Source organism: Podarcis bocagei (genome assembly GCF_964188305.1).
Source record: "Podarcis bocagei genome assembly, chromosome: 7".
NCBI classification, from domain to species: Eukaryota; Metazoa; Chordata; class Lepidosauria; order Squamata; family Lacertidae; genus Podarcis; species Podarcis bocagei.
In genome coordinates, this window is record NC_138132.1 from 54,840,278 (window position 1) to 54,864,165 (window position 23,888).

The window sequence follows — 23,888 nt, forward strand, 5'->3', positions numbered from 1 at the left end:
GCTATATATAGTTCTTTACATGGATAGATTGATCCACTTAAGAAGAACCAAAACACCATTTGGCTCCATAATAGTATAACAATAAGATTTAATTTATTAATTAAAAGACTACCTTGCTTCTACCTATAGATTTTTTTAAAAACACAGGCTTGAGGAATTGAAAGCACCAAATCATTACATTAAGTTTTGCTTATAATGCCAGAATTCCAAAAGATCTCTTTGTCTCAGCTAAGATGTAAAGTAGTTTTTTTTAAAGCCAGTCACAGCGCTAAGATATAAGTATAATGAGAACTCAATAAAAAGAATGTATTATTTACCAAGAAATAATGATTTCTCAAATTACATCTGGATTTATCGTGAATTTTTTCCATGCAAAATCCAGGGGACTGCTAGTTTCCCTCTAAGCTCAAAGTACACTTCCTTCGCCAATCATGTAAATCTCAGTTTTATTAAAGAAAATATTCAATTAACCCCTAATATTCTACATACCCAAATCTAATTAGGCATGAATAAGAAATGGAGTAAAGCTATAGTAAACACACACATTCTGACTTCATTACTATTAGATTATTGGCTTTCCCACTGACATTATCAAACAGCAAATTCATTAGGGCGCTTCCTTGATATGCGGTTCCCTTACCAGAAAAGCTGGCACTAAGGAGAAATTAGATGGCCAGTTATTTAAGCAATTCTCTAGGAAGAACAAAGCAACCATGCTGGAAATTAGTGGTGAGTTATAACTTTGTGGCAATTACAACAAAAAATGTTTCCCAAGAGGAAGAGTTGGCTGATGTACTCCTAGCTATATGCCTGAATGTGCAGCAAGCTGAACCCTCAGGCTGCCTCACAGACAGGGTTCAACATAAAAATAATATGGCACAACCAAGTAAGTTTAAAATGGGTTGGGGGAACCTCTGGCCCTCCAGTTCCCACTGGTTGGGGCTGATAGGAGTTGGAGTCTAGCAGCTTTGGGCAGAGGGGAGGCACAGATTCCCCATCAATGGCTTCAGAACTCTGTTCCCATTTCTAATGCACAGGCCTGCCCCCTAGGCATGTGACATAAGGGTGGGGTTTGCTTCTCTGTGCTAGAGTAACAATCTGACGAGTGAATGCTGACTGATATGTACAGGCAGAGGACAACCTAGACCACTCAGTAACAGGTGGAGATGTCAAACCTGTAGCAGTAAGCTTGGAAGGGGGAATAGTGTAAAGAAGTTGACTTGCTTTAAATCTAGAATGTGAGTCCTGGTTTTGCCATCGAAGCGATATGAACTGTCTTTTCCTTTTTAAAAAATGATATGTTAAAAAGAACCGTCTGACATCAGTTCAAATAAGATGTTCAAATTGCTAGAATTAAAATGTGGGATGTTTCTTTTTGGAATTACAAGTTTTAATAAAGCTGAGTGGGTGCATTCCAGCTTTCAAGTCTGAATTGCTGCGCAATAAATTTCGAAGCCCAGGATTGGGGTGGGGGTGGGGGGGAAAATGAAGTCACAAAGAGCACTTTTTATATGGAAAATGAATGCCATAATAATAAACCAAGTTGGCTGCTAACATAATTTCACTCCCAACTTCAGCCTTCTGACACAGAAAACATACAGACTAGATAAGATCACGTTCAAATAACAGCAGTTACTGACACCAACAGCTGGATGAGTTCCTGATTAGCTACATCACTTAGAACAGTACGCTCTGTACCAAGGATAAGTGCAAGTTTTAACTCTAAGCTTTCTAATGGGAAATGTCTGAATGCTGGATTTTGTGAAATCCTGGGGATTAACGAATCCACAGATGTTTTCTGTATTTTACTGCATGACAATGTGCCATCAAAATTTATTACAGCTTGGCATAACAAACAGCATTCATCTGCTTATATGCGACACTCTAGTGTTATGTATAAAAATGACTGGGGGTAGAATCTGCCAAGCGCTGATTCCCGACAAGCACCACTGAACTGAAGCAGGGTTGAGCATTTGATGCTCCTCCATTTGCTTGACTTGTCAGTGTTATTTTTTAAATCCTGGTGATATTCAATCACAATTAAAGTCCGAAATAATGCAAGTTGGGTGTAATTCTTGTGAACATTGTGAAACTTCATCCATTCACTGATGGACCAGTTCTGCTTATTTCTTATAGAATATTTCTTATATAATTCACATTGGAAAATATGAGGAAAGCCTCTTCTAAAATTGTGAAAATTACGTATTAGTGAGGGTTTTTTTTCTTTCCCTAGTTTCCAATTTAATCCATTTTTGCTATCCCATTTTTAAAACTATCCCTGGAACAATTGTTAGAAATTTCCCCCTTTAAACAAGCCTAATGAAAACTGGGATTCTTGCTGCAATACACTTCTGTACCTTGGATGAGAGCATATAGAACAAGTGTGGTTAACTCCAGATGTTATTGAACTACAGCCCATTATTCCTGGCAATGCTAGCTGGAGCTGAGGGAAGACACAGTCCAGTTATATCTGGAGAGCACCCTGTTAACCACTTTTGAAGTGGACAATAGGTTATGTTTTGCCTATCCTTGCTTTAATCAACCAAGTATAAGGTGTCAGGGGTCCTGGAGAGTCTTAGTCCCTGCAACACCATGGCAGCTTGCAAGCTGAGAAAACCGCTGGCCTGATCTTTGCTATGCTACAGTGGAACCACTACAGCTGGGAATGCTACTACAGCTTCCAGCCCAGAAGGGTGATATGGAAGAAGCCAATTGGATCTCATTGCTTGCAGCCAATCGCTGCTGATTCTGGATTGGCTCATCCGCACTAGACCTTTCACCAAGTCATTTTTATGACAGGCACTTGCAAGCTTCCTGATGGCAACTGTTTGGCCACTCCAGGAAGCAGGATCATAGATGAGATGGAAGCTTGGCCTGATGGGCCTTTCTTACGCAAGTTGAAGCATAACTTACCAAATGCCTACCTGCTAATATTCAAACTGGAATCACTTTAAAAGAAGCCACACCACTGGTGCCTTGGAAACATAACAGAATAATATTTAATGAGCACATACCATGGCTATAATTGTAGTAGACCCATTGTCCTCTTCTCGGTTTTGGAAGCGACACTGGTGTTTCATCTGCTGGGAAGTTGGAGAACTTGCACTCTACAAACAGGCGTTTTATTGTGTCATCCATTGCAACCTGGGATTCCGTGAGACTGAGGGATACTATTTCAATCCGGATTTTTTCACCAGACTATTACAAAAAGAAAGAAAGAAAAAGCAGCACAGTATATACTTCTTGTCATGCTAAAATGTCACAACAAACTTGCACATCACACCAGATGTTTTGGATGATCAAACATGACTGATAGTTTATGACAGAGCGACAATGAGGTCCTGATGCACTGGGATTTGTAGTTAACACTGTCATTGCAACAGACCTATAGATTTATATTTTATGCTGGAAAAACTTCTTTGCCAGCCCTGCTGCTGGTTATGGTTGAGGATTGAACCTGGAACCTTTAACATGCATTGATGCAAGTTGTTGCTTCACATCTCAAAGACACCTTTCTGGGCCACATGTACTGTTCTCAACTCACCAGTATTGCTTAATCTTAACCGGGAACTGCCATTAGTTTTAACTATGATTTATTTGAACAAGTCAGGATCAGAAAGTAGAGTTTGATCTTGGCTTGTTTGGACAAACCACAGTCTAAAGCAAAAACATCCTGATTCAGATAAAATGATAATCTGTGGTTAGTTGCAAGTGGGAGCTTCTGATCTTGCTGCTGTGCTGAACTAGGAGAGGGGGGCACACGGGCCCAAGCTTTGTCCATGCAGTAGAAACTAAGCCCTGGTTTGTATGTAATGCTAAACTATGGCTTTCCATTACTCACACAAGCCTCTGAGAGTCGCAGCAAAGCCTTGGAATTACGTGCTCCCCCTCCTACAAGGCTGGGAGGAGGAATAAGCCATGATTCAATTTCATTTCCCTCAATTCCTGTACAAATTCATGGTTTTAAAATACTGAGTGGCAAAACAAGCCAACTTCAAACAATGGATTAATGAATAGTTATTTGTAGCTGTACCTTATTGATAATGTTAATGTGTATTGTGTATTTTGCTTAGAGGCTTTTATGATTAGGCAGTCTGCACATTCTGTGAAATAAAATGTATAAATAAATTTATTACTCCTCCTGGTTGTGTGAGAGGAGGTGAGGCGAGTGATGGAGCCCAATGGTTTGTTCAGGTTCACAAAGGCTAAATACTAAACAATGGTTGAATGTTACTTGCAAATCCTAAACTGTGTTTTATATATATATAAAGGTAAAGGACCCCTGAAAGCCACCGTATTTTTCACTCCAAAAGACACACCTGACCATAAGATGCACATAGTTTTTAGAGGAGGAAAACAAGAAAAAAATATTCTGAATGAAACAGTGGATGTATGATTTTTTTTAGTGAAGGCTGTAGCTATGTGATCTGATGGTGAATTTGGGATGACCCAATGCAAAAATCCTGAGGATCCATGTGGATCCGTGCTTTGTAACCACGTTTTTGAGCCATTGCGGTCCCAGGCAACAGTGAGCGCATGATTTTTTGGGTGCAGGCTGTAGCCATGGACATGCTATGTGATCTGATGGTGAATTTGGGGTGACCCAGTGCAAAAATCCTGAGGATCCATGTGGATCTATGCTTTGTAACCACATTTTAAGTGGGGAGGGAAGGAAAAGCACTTAAGGGACGAGGAGCACATGTAGGGTGTGTGGAGGAGGTGGCTAACAATGAAGGAGAGGGGTTTAAGGGGAGAGAGAAAAGGAAGGCAAAAGTTTTCCCCCGCCCAAGCCAGCCCCCCTCTCCCCCACCTGCATGTTTTCCGGCTGCCTGCGGGTCCCTAGCACGCTTCCCTGGACGCAGCAGCACCAGAGCATGGAGAGGAGGAGGTGGCAGTGGCAACTGTGGGTTGCGCTCCTAGCCGTAGGAAGGTGAGCCGGGTGGGCTGGAGCCTGTGCGCAGTGTGACTAGGAAGGAATTAGCAGGAAGGACACAATCCTTTCCCCTCTGCTTGCCATGAGGGCAGGGGATTTCCCTGCTCTTTGTTGCATTTGTCTGCCACCAGTCTCCTTGCTTAGTGTGTCTGTTTGCTGCCAGGTGACGCTGCCGCAGCCAGCGCTGAGAAATGGAAAGGGGAACACAGCAACCAAAAACACAAGAGGGTGGGGAGTAAGACTCTGAGGCAGGGAGAAGGAAAGGAATTTGCTGCAGCTGTGCGCTCCTTGCCAGAAAGGGACAAGAACAAAAGGAGGGGAGCAGCGGCTGACTTTAACCGCCCAGTTAAAACCGTACGTGGCGGGGAGCGCAAAACAAAATAGGAGTCGCAACTGAATCCTGGCGCTACAATAATTAGGCAAGGGGAACAGGGCTGATGAACAGACGGTAGCCTTGGGATGCATTACAGATTGAGAGGCTCCACACACAAGGACACTCAAACGCCCCCTTGCAGCAACATGACTCACACGCCTCCACACACACACCAAAATATGCCCGATTCAAGAACCCCAGCAGTCTCCTCTCTGCAGCCTTCTCTCCTCCATGACACATGATCTGATTTTCGCCCCTGCACTCTGACCAGTCAGCTCCAGGGACCACACATTTGCTCAATAAGACGCACAGACATTTTCCCTTACTTTTTAGGAGGAAAAAGGTGCGTCTTATGGAGCGAAAAATACAGTCAGTCCAGTCGCGAACGACTCTGGGGTTGCAGCGCTCATCTTGCTTTACTGGCCAAGGGAGCCGACATTTGTCTGCTGTTTTTCCAGGTCATGTTGCCAGCATGACTAAGCCGCTTCTGGAGAAACCAGAGCAGCGCACAGAAACTCCATTTACCTTCCCGCCGGGGCAGTACCTATTTATCTACTTGCACTTTGATGTGCTTTCAAACTGTTTTGTGTATATCGCAATGTTCTTTTGTTGCTATGGCCAATGGCTGATGCAAATAAAGTTTCATTCATTCATTCAAACCCTTTTGATGTGCCAAAAGTATGCCACAAGGCAACTTTCCTTTAGAATTTTCATGGGATGACAATGCATCCATGCACACATTAAGTGTGCTGGGAAGGCCTTAAAATTCAAGCATGCAATCACCATGTATTTGGGAACTGCATTCAAAACTTGGTGTGTCAGTCACAAGCCCAAACCTTTGGAGGCATGGATCTCTCCTTCACAGTAACTGATTTTCCTGACACAAATACCAATGTCCCTTTAGTGCAGCACGAAGTGTGATGGGACCACAAGGGCCACAGCAATGTTAGCTCTACTCAGAGTAAGCCCAATGGGTCAATGTATCCAGAACTTAAGCTGAATACAAACAAACCCAAGGTTTTTCCATGATGAAGTAAAATGTCCATTTTACCATAAGGGCAAGCATTTACAAAATGATTTCACCATGCAAAGATGAAAGGGGAAAGTAACTTCATGGTGATTTCCTTACATGTCAAAACTGCCAAAGCAAAGTATCTATGGTCATGACCACACCTTGCTTTTAAAGTACATTTAACACACAAATAAACGTACATGGCTTTTCCAAAATAATTATGAGATTTGTTAAGGGTGCTGGGAATTGAAGTGTTGTGAGCTCCTAAGATTCATTGGGGGAAGCCAGGCACTTTAAATGTAGGGTGTGACTGTGACCTATGAGTATACAAGTGTGTTTAAGGTTTAAAGGCACTGCGCCCTTATTTGGGAAGGGTTTTCATGTCAAATGCTAATAGGGCAGCGCACAAACATTTTCCTGAATAAGTCAATGGTTTCAAAGAATGCATAACCACTGTGATTTCAAAATTAGACTACACAGAAGAACATTCAAAGCATGAGATTCTGCTCTTCAAAGAGCAAACCTAGCACCTTGCAGATCTCAGCTGTCAAGTTCTGCTTAACTTTTCTCTTTATGGCTCCCTCTCTACATTAAAGACTATTTCTCCTGTGTGTGGAATTTGAAGGCTTTTGGTTGTAAATTCAAATCACTAACCTTGCAGTAATAATTACAGAATTAGAATAACAAGAAAGGGAGATCAGCTTTCTAGAGGGTTGGCGTTCAAATTGCAAATCAATACAATATTCAAGTTCAACATGGCAATTGTCGATGCGTTTTTCAGAAAATATATTCTATAATTAATCAATTGAATAGCTTGAGTACCCCAATGTAAATAAAAAATAAATAAATAAGAGTCCTTAATAAAGAACAATATTCATTCCTGTCAACCTCTTTCAATATTTGATGAAGTAACTTTACCCCCACCTTTTTTTTCAAAAGACATTTTCTTTTATTATGTATCCTAAGACACTTTAACTAAAAACCCAAATCTGAATATTTCAATAAGGTTGTTTTATTATTCAGTAGATTCATGGAAATTTTACTAGGATGACAGAGAAAATTCCACACCATTCTGTCTCCGCTAATACAGGTACATGGCTTCAGCTGGCAATATTACTAGGATTAGCATAGTATGATGAAATATTTAAAGGAATTTTTTTTCTAAAAACCTAATAAATCAAATGACTGCCAAATGTCATTAAAGTGATGGTCTTTGACTTGAATATGCTTTTCATATTCAAATTTGAAAAGAAAGAGATGAAAGCCTGGAAAGGTTACTCAGTTTCAACTAATAACCTCAAGCACTCTACATTCACATGCATAAAAAATGAAATTGCCTCTATTGTCTAATTTTACTTCGGAAACAACTCCTTTCGCCTTCTATTGTACAGATATATCAGGAGTATTTTTAAGTGAAATTCAGAGTCATTCCCCTTCCAAATATTTAACTCGACTGTCAAAACCGGCTCATGCTGAGACGGCCGTCAACAAATGAAGTCCAAATGTTGGAGTTATGGATGTAAAGGAGACCCTTTATAATGTTTGATGGAGAAAATAATCAGTACACTTGTTTTATATTAAGGAAAGAAAGGGCTTGCAACAGGAATGGCCAAGGCATATAAATAAGCAGGCTTCACAGGGCTGGATCGTATGGCCCAACAAAGGAATCTGTATGATAAACATTGAGCATGAGCCTTAGTGTCTTTTCGGAGACATCTGAAAAAGAGGCCTGCACTTCCAGAATGCTGAAGGATGGTCCTTAAATGTGGGGAGTGGGCAGCCTGTGACCTTGCATATGTTGCTGGACTTCTAGCACTCATCAGCCCCAGCCAGCGCTGCAACAGTTATGGATGATGGGAACTGTAGTACAACAACTTCTGCAGGACCACAGATTGCCCACCCTGAGTTAAAAGGAGTACTGAGATGAGGGCTACTGTTGCAAGGTAGAGATGGTAGCATAGTGGCAGAGTGCATGCCTTCCCTGCAAAAGGTCGCAGGTTCAATCCCCATGGAAGGCTGGAAAAGAAACCCCAACCTGCAAACCTGGAGAGGTACTTTCAGTCAATGCAGACAATAACGAGCTGGTATCAGATTCCCTGCTGTGCAAACAAAGGACAACATACAGAACCCCTGGGTGGGCCCAAACATCAATGGGCTGTAGCCAATGTTAGTTCTACTTAAAGTAGGCCCACTGAAATGGGTAGAAATGACTAACTTAGAATTTCAGCGGGTCTACCATGAACAGATGCAACTCAATATTGTTACAGTGGTACCTCGGTTTTCAAATGTAATGCGTTCCGGAAGACTGAGTTCTGAAACGTTTGAAAACTGAGGCGCAGACAGTCACAAAAACAAATTGGTTGCAAACTGGATCTTGCACTCAGTGGAATCTGCGTGGCATATTTGACTTCCAAGGCGTATTCGAAAACTGAAGCATTTATGGCGTTTGAAAACTGAAATGTTCGTCAACAAAGACATTTTAAAACTGAGGTACCACTGCATTTTCAGAATTTGGACTAGTTTAGAAATCATGCTAAACCAAATTAATATTACAAGAAAGTCCCCTGGTGAGATGGTTTCCTCTAGGTCCCCTCTCCACCACAGCTCATGAGGTAAGGAGAAATGGCATTGTAGGCCCTGCCACCAATAAAGCATGGCGGTTCTTGGCTCTGCCCACCATGCGTTAGAGTTGATGCCTGAGGCAGGGAAGTCTTTGCATGAATACCTCTATGCATGTAGCCTTTAATTGGCTGCTAGAATCCTGAGTGATCTGGGGAGGCCATGTATATAGGAGATCTACACACCAAGGGCTCCCCATGGATGCCCATGCTAACGTGCGGATGGGTAGTGGAAAACTGGGCATGACCAGGAATGGAGCCAGAGATACAGCCCTTTTCCATATGCTTTACCCCTTCCTGAACTCAGGAAAATGTGGCTTGTTCTAGCTGGATCTGAAAGAATGGTCTGATCTTGCTTTCTTTGACTTAACCACAATTAGAATAAGCCACCAATTCCCTGAATTTTGGCTCTAACAGCTAACTGCAGTTTACTCACAACTAGAAATGGAAGCATTCAATCTTCTCACACTCAAAGGAGAAGGGAGTGTGTGAACCCAAAGGCTTGTCATGGCTCATTCTAATAACGCTAAACCATGGCTGAGCGTCATATCTGAATGCAGTCCCTGTAAGCCATTTTCAGCTGAACAGCTTTCAAAGAGGCATACAAAAAACACTGATTTATCATAAGATAGATAGATAGATAGATAGATAGATAAATTTATTGTCATTGTCCGTATATACACAGTATACACAACAACGAAAATCAAACACCCACCCGAAGACCGGGTTCACATATACATTTGCACGTATCTCCAACACTCTCATCCTATTCAGACATAATCTATAAAACATAACATAATCCAGAATATAACATGACCTATTAAGGCATAACATAACCTAAAACCTAAAACATAACCTAAAACCTATCTCATTCCTTCCTACTCTCTGCTTGCTAAACCTTGCAACTGGCCCTGAGATCATTATTTAGTGCAATCAGAGCTCTTGGATAGAAACTATTCAGAAGGCGTGTGGTTCGTGTTTTCATTGTCCTATAAGTAGAGAGGAATTAAAGTTAAAGCTTTTCAACTTTATTCATTTACCTACAAACCAAGAAATCATGCTTTCTTGCGGTTCATGAGCACATTTTAAAAAAAATTATTCCTCTGAAGCTCATAATCTTTTTGTCCAACTATAGCCCAGGTGGACCGGGTAGTTATAAAGTCTGAAAATACATACCATATTAGAAAACCCCCAAAACAAAAGCTAGCTTTTTTCTTTTCTTTTCCAGGACCCCCAATTTAACTTAGTGTCTTCTTTGTGTTTTTTTTTTACAACATATGGTGTTCTGCAGAAACACAGCCACCTGGAAAGGCTGCCTTGTGCTCTTTAAAGAATGCCGAATGTCCAAATTAATTAAGAACCCTAAGATCTTAATTTAAGGAAAGTGATTATGACAGTTTTCACTAAACTGCTATTAGTGCAAGAAAAGCACACAAAGACTATCTATAATGAAGGAGAAAAGATGTAAACACACCTAGAGGAAAATGAGACCACCACAGAATAAATTGGTTTTGCTAAGATTTGCCTTGTGGGCACATTTGAAGATAACTTGAGAGCTGACAGCAGTAAAATTTTATTGTGATAATTGAAAGCTATATTATTACTCAAAATGATCAAGTGCAGAGGTGGAGATGAGAGCAAGCAATTGTTAATTTTATTTTATTTCTTTTTTAGACTTCGCCAAAGAAAATGCAAATTTCCAGTTCTGATGTCTATTTCGAGGGCCTGTAACAAGGCTTTTAATCAATGTATTATACATCAAATTGATAATGTTAACTTCTGATTATTCAAATGTATGAAATATTCATAAAGAACCATCCAAAGTTTTACATTTCCCTGATTTTTTCCCTCCCCCTTCCATTAATTATCATGCCTGGAAGCTTTTTTTAGCAAAAGCACCAGTCATCATCTTGACTCAACCTGACAAGCTAGCAAGGCCCAATTACGTTGGCACTCTGTGGCACTTTGATGTAGTGGAAACGAAAAGAGATAGGGGCAAATTGTATAGCACATTATGTTAATGACATGATTTAATCCAGCCACTAAACTTTATGTAGCCTGTTAAAAAAGATGCTAACACTAATTACGCCACTTTGGAAAGGAAAAAGAAGGGGACAAGCATTTCCTACCGACAAAGCGAAGCTCATAAATGTTGTAAATGCAATGAAACAAAATGAAGTAATCTATGATTAATTATACATAACAGACAAGAAAAAGAAGGAGAAAAAGCAAGTGGTATAGTTAAATCCTGGGTGGAAAAAAATATCTGTTAAGATTCCTTTTATGATCAACATAACTAAGAAATAACCATGGACTGTTTGATTTGCAACCTGCAAAAGGGGAACAGCATAATCTTAAGTGGCTGAAACAATGTGGCTTGCCATTTGGATTCACAGGATAATTAGCAAGGCAATCTCTAAATAAAATCGGAAGTTGTGTTTACAGTGTTGGAACAGCCTTGGGGATATTTATCTCACTGATAAAAATAAGAAGCTGGATCTTGAACAAAGGTTTTAGTTAGGTTTCCCCCCCTCCTATAACCAACTAGGCATTTCTGGTGTAATGGCTTTCTTCCATCTAGAGATTTTGATCGTAGCTGTAACTGATATTGCAAACACTTCGGCAAACGGCTATAACAGAAGCAATTTCAAGTGGAGAACCATAGCCCAGTGGCACAGCACATTTAAGCTATGATATCTCTGCTTTAAATGACACACATGAAAGGCCTCAAGTAGCAGGCCAGGAACCTCAAAGATCTGCTGCTAGTTGAAGTAGATGGTACAGAGATGCACGCACGAGCACTCAGATTAGTGAATTAGTGGCGGTTCTTAATATATCCTTTTAAATCAAGGTTGGATAACATGTGGCCCTCCAGATGTTGCACAGCCCAACAAGCCCCATCAGCACTGCCAGTTATCACGGATGATGGGTGTTGTATTCCAGCAACATCCACAGGGCCATGGGTCTCTAACACCTGCCTTGAACATCAGATAATAATTGCATCTTGAGTATAAGAGTTCCCATTTGTAGAAAGAACTGCTGGATGGGGGCTATTAGGTAGGAGCAAGTCCCCTCGCCCCTTTTAAGAGTCATCTTCAGCTCAGTGGGATTTCCTTCCAAATTCAGCATACATCAAGCATGCCTAAGTCCCACTGAAGTCAAAGGGAGAGGTGAAGCACATATTTAATATTGACTTATTGAAACAAATGAGACTTTGAAGTGGCTGGGTTATCCCCATTAATCTGAAGCAAATCTCCTGAGTTCAAGTGGGACTTAACTTTCACTTAACAGTCCTAGTCCATCAGATGCCTAAATGTACAGGAGCTCCAGAGCATGCGAGGACTTCTCTGTTCACAGCAAAGGGAACTGAGCACAAAAGTTTCCCTTAAAACAGGTGGCAGGTCATGCCCAAAGAATTGCCACTAGTTTAGTTTAACAGATGTGGCAGCAATACTCTGTAATGACATCTTGGTATCCCAGTTTGCCCCTGACACTGAAGTGAGCAGGGCAGCCGCTGCTCATGAATCACTTATGGAGAACTGGACTGTGCCCTTGATAATTAAGATTTTTCTCTCCATCTTGGACCAGTTGCTACATTTCGTCTTGGGCAGATGAGTGGAGAAAGATAGGAATAAAAGACCCACGCACCAAGCTCTTTAGAGGCTGCAAGATATTTTAAGTCCTCCTAAATCATTCTGGTTATAATAGAGTGCAACAATACTAGAGATTTGTAGACCCAGCTGCATTCTTGCAGGGCTCATTGGCAATGAGTAATTTTCCTATTTGGCTCACATTGTTACAGCTTAAAAGAATTTGATGGCATGGAATATGCAGTTAATCATAATACAGTTCCAGCTATTAAAATAATTTCTCTCTCTCTGTCTGGCTTAGATAGGTGGCAGAATTTCAAAATCCCTGTGAGGGATGATGAATAGACAAGAAGCCAATCAAGCACGAAACATTGTTTAATGTGCCTGGTTACGGGCTAAGATGTTGCACATGCGTTCTTCTCTAAGCTCGTGCCTAAACATTATAATCAGGCTGATATCAATCATTGTAGGCACAACACTAAAAATTCAAGGCCAGATTTTGAAGAAAGACGTTAAGAAGCCTGAAATAAGTTAGAAAATTCCCACACTCTTTGTCACATACAGACACATACACCCTCCATCAAACCTCACCAGTGCCCCTCCCCATGCCACAAATGGGTATTCTGTTCTCTAATAGTATTCACAAAGGACTAATTAGAAGTTGAACAACCTGCTTGATATTCTAAGTCCAATATCAATGGGTGGGGTGGAGGGTTAAAAAGCCTTTGATAAGGTATAGACGGAAGAATTTAATTACACAAAGAGAGAGAGACTAACCTGCTTAAGGCTTGTGGACACTGAACTTGGGACAATACAGTCATCACTATCTGTCACTGATTCAACAGCATCAGTTGCCTGTCTATCATCTTGGTCTGTTGTGAAAACAATCAGAACAGAAACAAACATACACATAGCCAGTATTAAGTCCAGTTGAGATGGTCAAAGAAAACTGTTAAAACACATGGTATAAAAGCTAATGGAAATAGTTCCACAGAGTGGTGTACGATTTCTCTTCCTTGCAGACACAACGTGACACTGGCCAATCAATTATCATTAAATGGTCTGCAGAATCACCCGATTCCTCTTCAGGCCTCGTTTCACTTTGATTTGGCACTTGGAGAGATTCAGTGTTACCAGTTCATTCATAGTAAGAGATTATTTAAAAGAAAAGAAAAGACCAAACCCTGAATATTTTGCATGGCCTCCAAGCCTATACTGAACAATTCATCTCAAGTTTGCTGAGACTTTGCATGCATTCATATGGCTTTAGTTCAGGGGACAGTGCTGCTCCCCGTCAGTTCCCAAGGTTAACTGAGATCAAGCTGTCATTCCATATGCCAGGCTTCCCTGTGGTGTGCAGGTTCCAGTTTATTTACCCATAACTTATTTACATACTTGTATAATCTGCTGGGGACAGCTCCTATCACATCTATGGGTCTCCTTTGCCAAAGGAATGATGATTTATCATTCCTTTGGCAATGATGATTTATCAACCACCAAAGGAGTTAACAAAGGTGACACTCCAGGGAGGTGTTCACACTGGGGCTATTGCAACCCTGTGAATAGCTTATTGGATGATTATACAAATTAGTGTTTACTATCATGTGCCAATCCAAATATAATTAATTACACAAAACCACTACCCAACTTGAAGAAATTGTTCACAAACAATGCATTTCACAGCAGTTACACTGACCATGCAGCCCCTGAGGGCTAGTCATTTTGCAATGTTTTGTAGGAATGGGATGTTGGTCATTGTCACCCTTTAACAACTCATGAGTTGTCCACATAATGCAGTTGTATGTGGAAATTTGGGGATACAAGGAAATGGGGCTATTTCACACAGACGTGATTACTGCTTGATTCCCCTCCCCCGCAACAAGATTGCTATAAACTTCACAATTGACAGCAGAAGTTGTGAACCAACTCCTTTGAACTAATTGTCCCTAGATTGATATGAAAGTTTGTGGTGCTACAACCTAAATGGTCCATTCACACATACAAAGTGACCCCCCACCCACACTAATACTTCAGGTTATCAAGTGATGGACATGGATGGAATAGCTAGACCATGCTCTCCTTCTATGGTCACTGATTCAACTGAGCACCTATGCAGGCCTCCACTGAACACTGAATCCTGGTCTGAATAGGTCCCATAATGTAAAACAGCTTTGTGGCACATGGCAATTTATGTTTCTGGTTGTTACTGGAATTCAGAAACTGCTGTTCTCCCTACAACGCCGTTCATTTCAATGGTTCTTGAATGGAATCTGGGCCTGCAACAGAAGGTCTCTCAGCTGGCTTCCTATACAGTAAATATATAATAATAATAGTAATGACCATGACCTGGGATGTTTGCATTCTTTGCATTAAGATGCCTCTAGCTCCTTTCATCCAGAGATATATGATAGGTTATATACTAGCCTCTTATTGTCTGAGACTCCCTCTCTTTGACATTATGAATGGTTGCTATCTGCAGACAAAAGGACCACACACTTCAAAATAGTCTTCAGAACAGCACCTCTTCTGAAAGAGGAATCTCTCTTCTGAAGAGAGAATATAAAGACATTTTAAAACAGAAGCCAGCGTCCTTTAATATTTCATAGAACTTGGTTGGAAACTCCCTCCCACCTTCTTTCTCAGTTATTACAAAGCTGGAAGTTATTCTTTTAGTCTAACACACTAACTACTCCAACTTGGCTACAGATGTGAGAGAGCAGAACAATGGCCTCTGCTGAAGTTACTTCAGCAGTCAACTTAGGATGGGGAGAAATTATTTCTGTTTGCATTTTAACTGAAACTACCAAATTCACATTTCCCAACCCAATACGCAAACTATAACCCAGGGGTTGTCAACCTTGTCCCTACCGCCCATTAGTGGGCGTTTCAGGATTCTAGGTGGGCAGTAGGGGGTTTTATGGCACAAGCTGAATCTTCCTTCCATCGAGCACTGTTGGGTGGTAAGGAAATTTTACCATCAAGAAAGATGCATTAGTGGGCGGTAGGTGTAAAAAGGTTGACTACCCCTGCTATAACCCCACTGCCCTATCAAAGTTCCCTGAATTTTGTGATATAGTTCACAAACAAAAATGCATAATTGTGGGAAAGTAAATACAGTGGTTGTGAATGGGATCTGTTCCAGAGCACCGTTCACAACATGAGCAGAACGCAACCTGCGTCTGCGGGTCGTGATTCGCCGCTTCTGCGCATGCGCGTAACGTCATTTTGAGCATCTGCGCATGCGCGAGCGGCGAAGCCCAGAAGTAACCCTTTCTGGTACTTCTGGGTCACCTCAGGACACAACCTGAAAAGATTTAACCTGAAGCAAAGGCAACAAGAGGTGTGACTGTACAAGGATACCTGTATTAGTGAAAATAGCAAACAAAAATGAAGACTGGGGTAAATAGCTGGCAAAAATGTACATGGCAGGTGAAACTGTGCACCAACCTGTGTATATTAGGTGAAATGTGCACAAAATGCATATGAATTTTCATGCAAACTTTTTTTCTTTTAAGTTGCAAACTGAGGGAGAAATGGGATGAACTGAATATTGGAAAAGTGAGAGAAGTGAGAGAAACCAACATTGACAGATCTGGCTGCCTCTACTGTCAACATCATATGTCTAATAGGGAGCGAAGCAGAGGTATGTTGTATAAGCAGAAAATTACCTTCTGGTTCCAGTTCCTCAGTAATTTCGGTTTCATCTCCTGAAGTAGCTGAGCTCTGGTCAGCAAACTGACCTTCAGAGAGCTGAGAAAGATCCTCCTGTTCCCGCTGAAATGTCGCTGTGGGTTTTTCTATTCTTCTGTCCGCTTGTGCTTCTGGCATGAGCTGGAGCAAGGATTACAGAAGCCTTCATACATGGTACCCTTAAAGCTATTGTTAGCATTTAATTTTACACAAACATGGTATATAAACTTAAAATCTGTTTCTTTAAGGTCTGATTTCCAACCTGCTAAATTCGACAGCCGTGATTTATTCATCTTCTATAAAAGAGGTTTGAAATCTGGGCGGGGTTGGGGGCAGGGAGAAAGAGTAAGTTCCACTTACTTGTTGAGTTCTTGATATATTCAAATGCACCCAGCGTGAGCAGCAGGTCAGATGTATGAGAATTTCCCACCCTACACTCTCACGTTAGGAATGTTTTGTGCTGTGAATGCAACTTCCAACTTGGACAGCAACCCACAGCGGAAGCGCTATGGAGTCTGACTCCATGAACTCTAATCCATCTTGGCACTGCACTCTTGGTTCTTTAATATATAACATGACATGTCTTGTAAACCTGTATAAAGCCATTCACTAAAGCATTCAATTTGCAATGCCTAGCTTTCTCTTTTCCCTGTAGAATTTTTGCCATTCATTTCAGAGCAGCTTGTCAAATGACCAATCCAGGGATAGGGAGTAGGAGAGAGAATTACGTTCCTGTAACTAAGAACAACCAGTCTAAATTCTTAACCTTCCTTTGAAATGGACAGCCTGCTATCTAAGTGGAATGCACGGAGTTACTATAGTTGCAGCATCCTTGCCTACCCCAGGCTGATAGATCTGCTGAGATACCACAATCACAAAGGTGATTTACCTAAAGGGTTTAACTACGCTATTATATTTTTGCTATTAAATACTGAGGACAACCTCACACTATTTGGAAAGGCAGCCAGCATATATTCCCTGTATGCAGAGACATAAAATGTTTTCCAACCATCCTGTTAGGACTACAAATGCCATCATCTTTCACCACTGGCCAAACTGACTGGGGCTCATGGGAATCGGAGTCCAACAGGATCTGAAGGGCTCCCCATCCATGGTATAGTTATAAGACTAAATTAAAGCCATCATTTCAAATCCAAAATTAAATGTATTGATTGCACAATCAATTAACGCTTTCAGCACCACATAAAATTAGAAATAAAATATTGAATTAGTAGATTTTAAATTTCTTGTACCTGTGGAATGTTTGAAACATCGGGCCTTTCATCTTTAGTTTTCTGTTCAGTCTCTTGATCTTCTTTTTCAGGAATGGGACTCTAAAGTTATTAGGAGCCAAATATAGACAGCATTTCTTAAAACTCAATGGTCACTTTTTTAACAGGTAAAATTGGTAGCCACCACAGAGAAGGCCTTTTTGGTAGTGGCACTCCGCTATAGAACAACCTTTCCAGAGAGATTCACCTAGTGCCTTCCCTGTAATCTTTTTAGTGCCAGGAGGAGAACTTTATGTTCACTCAGTCCTTTAAAAATAATTAATGCAATCTGGTTCTCACAGTCTTTAAATCTGTGCTTTAGCTTTGGGAGTTGTGAAGAATTTTGTTTTCTTGCTGTATTTATATGGTTTTTGTGTATAAATTTCATTTTGTATGTAAGTTGTTTTTATACTTATTTATTGTATGTCACCCAGATAACTTTTTGTTATGGGGCAGCATACAAATATTGTTAAAGCTTTAAAAATGAATAAAAATATCCAGCATATTTCTACTCTGTTTTTAATATTTACATTCAAAGCAGCTAACCATTTCAGTTAAACAGACAAACACAGTAAGACATCACTTAGAGCAGGCATCCCCAAACTCGGCCCTCCAGCTGTTTCGGGACTACAATTCCCATCATCCCTGACCACTAGTCCTGTTAGCTAGGGATGATGTGAGTTGTAGTCCAAAAACATCTGGAGGGCCAAGTTTGGGGATCCAGATAAAACAAGACCAACTGTTTATTAGGCAGTCAGTGTCATGGGACATCAACAAACTGGACCTAAAGACAACACAAGTGTAATCCCACATGAGAAAAAGCTACTGCAGAGAGAGGGAGAGGGAAGAGAGGGAAGCAACCTTTTTGGTGATGGCACCACATTTCTGGAATTCTATCCCTAAAACCCCAAAATCATCATCCTTTCATCAATAGACAAATAAATGTTTATTTTTCCAAGCATTTTAATGTAGTTTACTATTCTGACTGTGTCCATGATGCTATTTATAACATTTTCTTTTTGAACTTAATATTATCTTTTTTAAAAAATACCCTAGAAATTTTGCTATCATTAAAATACTTGGCAAAAGGACTTGAGGAAGCTAGTTTGTTTCTGTCTTGATTATACAGCCCCATTTTTTCCATCCCCTAGTTCTTGGAGATCTCATAGACTTTAAGATCTTATAGTCACTCAGTAGAAAAGGCAGAGCTATTTGAAGAGCCTATTTTGGGTTGCCTGGAGAAATGGGCTCTACACACAGAGAGAGAAAAAGTCCAGACTCACTGGATTTGGCAGCGTGCGCACCTCCACAAAAGACACTTTCTTGTCTGCTGCAGCTGGTCGCTGTCTTGGCTTAGGCTGTGGCCTCTAAGGAACAAAGAGACTTGAGTCAAAAACTAGCAGTACCAGCAAAGTTTCTGATAAAGCAGTTTGGGTTCAAATGCACTGTCTTCCACCCCACCCCCCTGAATTCAGAAGAGTTAAGGAATATGCAGATCTGCTTTCTGGTCCAAACTACTGAGCTGGGAAGCACTGCAAACTTCATTCCCCAGGGATCCTAGTTGTAATGGATGCTTAGTTCTCAATGTATCCCACTCAGTGGATTGGGCCAGTAGTTCTTCAAACACCGGGAAGCTTCACAACAATCATTCTCCAATAGGGCTGTGTCTCAGTGGCAGAACAATTGTTTTGCATGCAGAAGGCCCCCACATTCAATCCCTAGCCTCTTCTGACAGGGCTGGGAAAGTTTCCCCGACTTACACCCTGGAGAGCTGCTACTGGAGCAAGATGGACCAGTGAGAAGACTCAGAATAAGACAGATTCCTATATCTCTGCGTTGAGGGGGGATGCCTTTGGGGGTGTTGAGTCCCAATTCCATCACACTAGCAGTGTGACATGGCCTTCAACTGGAATGGTCTGAGCTTAAAAGAATTAATGCATGCCAAATTGGAACTGAGCCTGAGCCAGAGCAACTGAGATGTGTCCATACTTTGGTAAGCTGGGAGAAGCTTGCTCATCAAAATGTGTTTCAGTAGTGCACTTTTGCACTAGGTTTATTCATTTTTAAAAAGAGACATGGGGCTCCAGTGATGGAAAATTGGGCTAGGTGGGTATCCAACCACCATTTCATTTCATTTGGGGACACATATATACTCTTTAGTAAAAAAAAAAAAGGAAGACTTAAACATCATACCATTGGTGCTGACGAGAAAGAAGGAGCCAGGATGGGACCTTCCCCTTGGCCCTTCACTGGTTTCTCATTCTGGATGTAATCTGCTAGGTCTGCAGCAACAATCAAACTAGCTGGCTGGAGGTAGGCAAACTTCCATTTTAGTTCAACACTAATTGTACCAGTGGAGTGGCCTTTATCGTCCGTTAGCTCAAAGGTACCTGAAATTAAGTACAAGAGTAAATATATGAGCTGGTATTCTGAATATTTTGTATGTTGACTAAGCACCATCTTGCAGGGCTGGCCCTGGCCACTGCACCTGGGAACAATGTGTATGCTGCCTTGGGTTCCATGATGGAAGAATATAAGTGCAAAATAAATAAGTAAATTATTATAAAAAGGCACAGTCTAATAGAATTATACAAGCGGTAATTGTACAGTAGGGCCTTTGCTATCATAACAGCAATGTACTACACTGGTAAATCAGTTAGCATGGAGGAGTGGAACCAATTTTCACCAAGATCCCACCCATACACGTATGCACTTGGAAGTAAACCCCATCTTTTTTTCCAATGGAAATTACTTCCAAGTTAAGTATGACAGAGGCCTTAGGGGACCACATATTTAGAAGTTCTCCTACATGGGAATGAATGGGACCTGTGCAGGGGCTCTTGAACAACTGTCGTTTGTTTCAGAAGAGGTTGGGCAGAGAGAAAGCCAGAGTGAGGTTTTTTTGAAAGTTATTTAAAAGATTCAAAAGATTTAAAAGGTACAACAGCTGCAATGTGGACATGATGCTGGTACTAAAAGCTATCAGGGAAGCAACGACCAAGCTGAGCTTGGTATTTCAACAAAATATAACAGTTTAAATTTAAATATACCAGCTAATTTTATAGTTTAGCAAAAGGGCAGGTTCTTACCAGAGATATATCTGTCGTGTGCTAATGAAATTAAAGGGACGTTTGCTTTTCCTAGATAAACCCCATCTTCTGTTTCATTGTCATCAAAAACATACAGACTCAAGGATTCAGATTTTAGGTAGCAATTGAGGTCTGCATTCATTGGCACTGGGAAGCACATATGATCGGCAAACTCCGGATGGTTGCTGCTAGGAATGATGGCGGTATCGTGATCCGCAAAATCAAAGAACTTGTAGACGACATAAGGATTTGGCTGGAGGTTTCTCTTTCGGCACTGTAGGTTGCTACAACATTTTATTGTAATGTGAAGCTCATTTAAGTTTCCATCTGCTGAAGTGTTGACTTGGGCAGGACTGAGCACTGGCTGTTTTAACAGGAGGGAGGAAAAGCTAATTAGGTGAAGAGAGACTTATAGACATACTGGCAAGCTGAAATGCACACAAAGATTGAACTGGCATTAACTCTGATGTACTGGGCTAGGACTGGGGAGAGGCATGTTCAAAGATCCCTAATCAGCCATGAAGGTTGTGGGCTGATCCAGCCACTCGGAGCCTAACCTACCTCACATGATTGTTGTTAGGTTAAAAAGGGGAAGCCATGTACACTGCCTGGAGCTCCTTGGAAGGAGGGCATAATAAAAATGGCACAAACAAATTTGAGACGGTATATTCTAAGAATTAATGAGTGTCGGTCACAGCTTCTACTATGGCACCCTCATTATCTGATGTGCAGAACAATGTATTCCTCCTAGTCACTTTCTCAAGCTGGAAGCAGGAATCTTCCTGCTGGGACTGATGATGTCATGAAAGCAGCTTATTCAAGAATAAACTAGTCCTGCAAACTCCAGAAGTTGGTAGTCCTTGTTTTAAACAAAGGACATCTATAAAAAGAATATTGTGGCTTGTTCCTTAATGGTTCTGAAGTCCCTTTCTCCTCCTCCTTATTCCTGCTAATTCCACTAGGAAAACCAGTGACCCACCATAAACTTTTTTATTCTTTGTTGTAAGAACCTAAGAAGATCCTTGCTGGATTGGGCCAAGGGCCCACCTTGTCCTAGTACTCAGCTCTCACAGTGGCCAGCCAGATGCCTATGGGATTTCCGCCCACTAGAAGAACCTGTACACAAGAGCATTCTCCCCACTTGTGATTCCCAGCAACTGAAATTCAAAGACATATTGCCTCTGATAGTGGAGGCAGAACACGCCCATCATGGCTAGTAATCATTGATAGCATTATCCTTCATCAATGTGTCTAAACACTGTTGTACTTTCTTCCCATGGTCTCATCTCAGTGTCCATGATTTGGGGGCTGCTAGCATAGGATGGAGCTGTGCTACTGAATCCTCCTATAACCAATGGATGCATGGATTATTGGCTAGGATGATAAATCTGGAGGATCACCTGGGACACGTGTGAGCGGATCTATGAGTTCACATCTTGGCAAAGCATTTAAGGCAAAACCAGGAATTCAATAGGAACACACCCATATGGAGCAAAGACATATAAACAAAATGCTACAACATACAGTTACATGACGTGAAACAGAATTATGGCCACAACGATAAGGTTAATAAAACAAATCTAGATTCTTGAGCTTGCCTGGTCCTTTAGATTTGTCGTTATGTATCCGAGGGCTTTTGCCCGCTCTTTATACAGCCTGATTGCCTGGTCCATGGGAACTCTTAACCGGACCCAGTATTCCACAGTGCCATAGTTTCGGACACTTTGTCCAACTCCTAAACATAAAACATGTGATACATCACACAAAGTTAGAGTCAAGTGTTCCAGCTTTCAGGCTTATGAAGATCTCCATCTACCATCACAGCAAAGCCAAAAGCCTAATTCCAGACCTCTCTTATCCAAATCCAATTCTGTCAACAAATGCAAACATGCCCCAACCCGCCCTTCATTTTGTGCATAGAACGATCCAGAGATCAAGAGAACAATTTATCCAGTATTAATAAAACACATCACTAAAGCACAGAAAATCATACATTCACAACAAATTCTGTCAGTAACAATAAACTTTGAAAAACTCAGGTGGAGTGTCAAGTAACCTTTGCAGAGGGAGATGTGGCACTGTATTATTTTATTGAACAAGATGTTTAATAAAAGTAGAGAAAGTGGGATGGGACACCAGAACTCCAAACACACTGTCTCAAAATGATCACCATTCTGGCGCAGAATAATAAAAACAGCGATCTTTTTGATTCGGATCGTGCAGTCAACGAACTTGCTCAATATGGTTTGCGATCCTAATTTCATTCAAAGCTTGATGCTGTTACGATCTGTTGTTCAGTATACAAAGGCAGTTTTTGGCTCACCCCTTATCCTTTTGCTCCAGAACTGGAAGCAGGACTTGCTTAACCATGATTTAGAGCAGGACGGGGAATCTGTGGCACTTCAGATGTTGCTGGTCTATAACTCCCATCAGCCCTGACCATTGACCACGCTGGCTATAGCGGATGGGAATACAAAAACAACTTGAGGGCCACAAGTCCAACAACCCCAATTAGAAATTAGTAGTGCTGTATCTGCAAAGGTTATCAGTGTAATAATGGGAGCACACTGTTTTATGTTCAACAGAGAGATTCATGGATGTCCAAGAGACGACATCTCTTTTGGTGCCAAGGTTATGGAAATCCTTATTTGGGAAAGCTGGGTAGCCCCTTTCTTAATGGTGTTTAGACATGAAGTGAAAACTGCTCCACACCACACCTTCTGGGTAGCTATAAGCAAGACCAATTTCTGATTCCTTTGGTCAAAGCAATTGTTTGCAAAGAGCTGCAACCAAGATTATGAGTTTAAGCCTGCATAGTTCCCTTTAAATCAATATACCAGTAGCAGGAGGAACTCATTTTCGATAGTGAACATAAAAGTCCAATCCTGATTTACTGGTAATGGGAGTCATGCTTTTGATTAGATAATATTTTTAATGCTTTTTTTTTTAGTGCAGCTTTAGTTGGAAGAAAATCCATCATGACCCATCAATAGCCAATAAATATGTAGACCACAATGGGAATTTGATATTTTCATGGTAATTATTGAAACAAAACTATGCCTGCACCTTTAATGTTCTGACATAAATATTGATCAATCCATAATTAACAAGCAGAAACATCTGTTTATCTTTTTTTGATGTCTCAATTATACTGCATTTTGCGGTGACCTCAGATCTACCAATATGCATGACAACTGGTTCTTGATCTACTAACAAAGGAATTTATTTATAAGGTCCAAAGGTATGGTCTGAAGGCACCTAAAGCCACCACCTGACTAAGCAGGTCTGGGTCTGATCAGTACTTGGATGAGT

General features: G+C 41.0%; 1 protein-coding gene across 1 annotated transcript in view; it reads right to left on the minus strand.

Annotated features, from left to right (window-relative positions):
• RPGRIP1L (RPGRIP1 like) overlaps nt 1-23,888 on the minus strand; it is an 82,086-nt gene that overhangs the window by 17,328 nt on the left and 40,870 nt on the right. The window contains exons 16-23 of the mRNA XM_081201126.1: nt 22,175-22,311; nt 20,577-20,940; nt 19,681-19,877; nt 18,771-18,854; nt 17,470-17,550; nt 16,195-16,357; nt 13,304-13,398; nt 3,015-3,198 (exon numbers count right to left, since the gene is read on the minus strand). Of these exons, the coding sequence (XP_081057252.1) occupies nt 3,015-3,198; nt 13,304-13,398; nt 16,195-16,357; nt 17,470-17,550; nt 18,771-18,854; nt 19,681-19,877; nt 20,577-20,940; nt 22,175-22,311 (1,305 nt within the window). The remainder of the gene's footprint in view (nt 1-3,014; nt 3,199-13,303; nt 13,399-16,194; nt 16,358-17,469; nt 17,551-18,770; nt 18,855-19,680; nt 19,878-20,576; nt 20,941-22,174; nt 22,312-23,888) is intronic.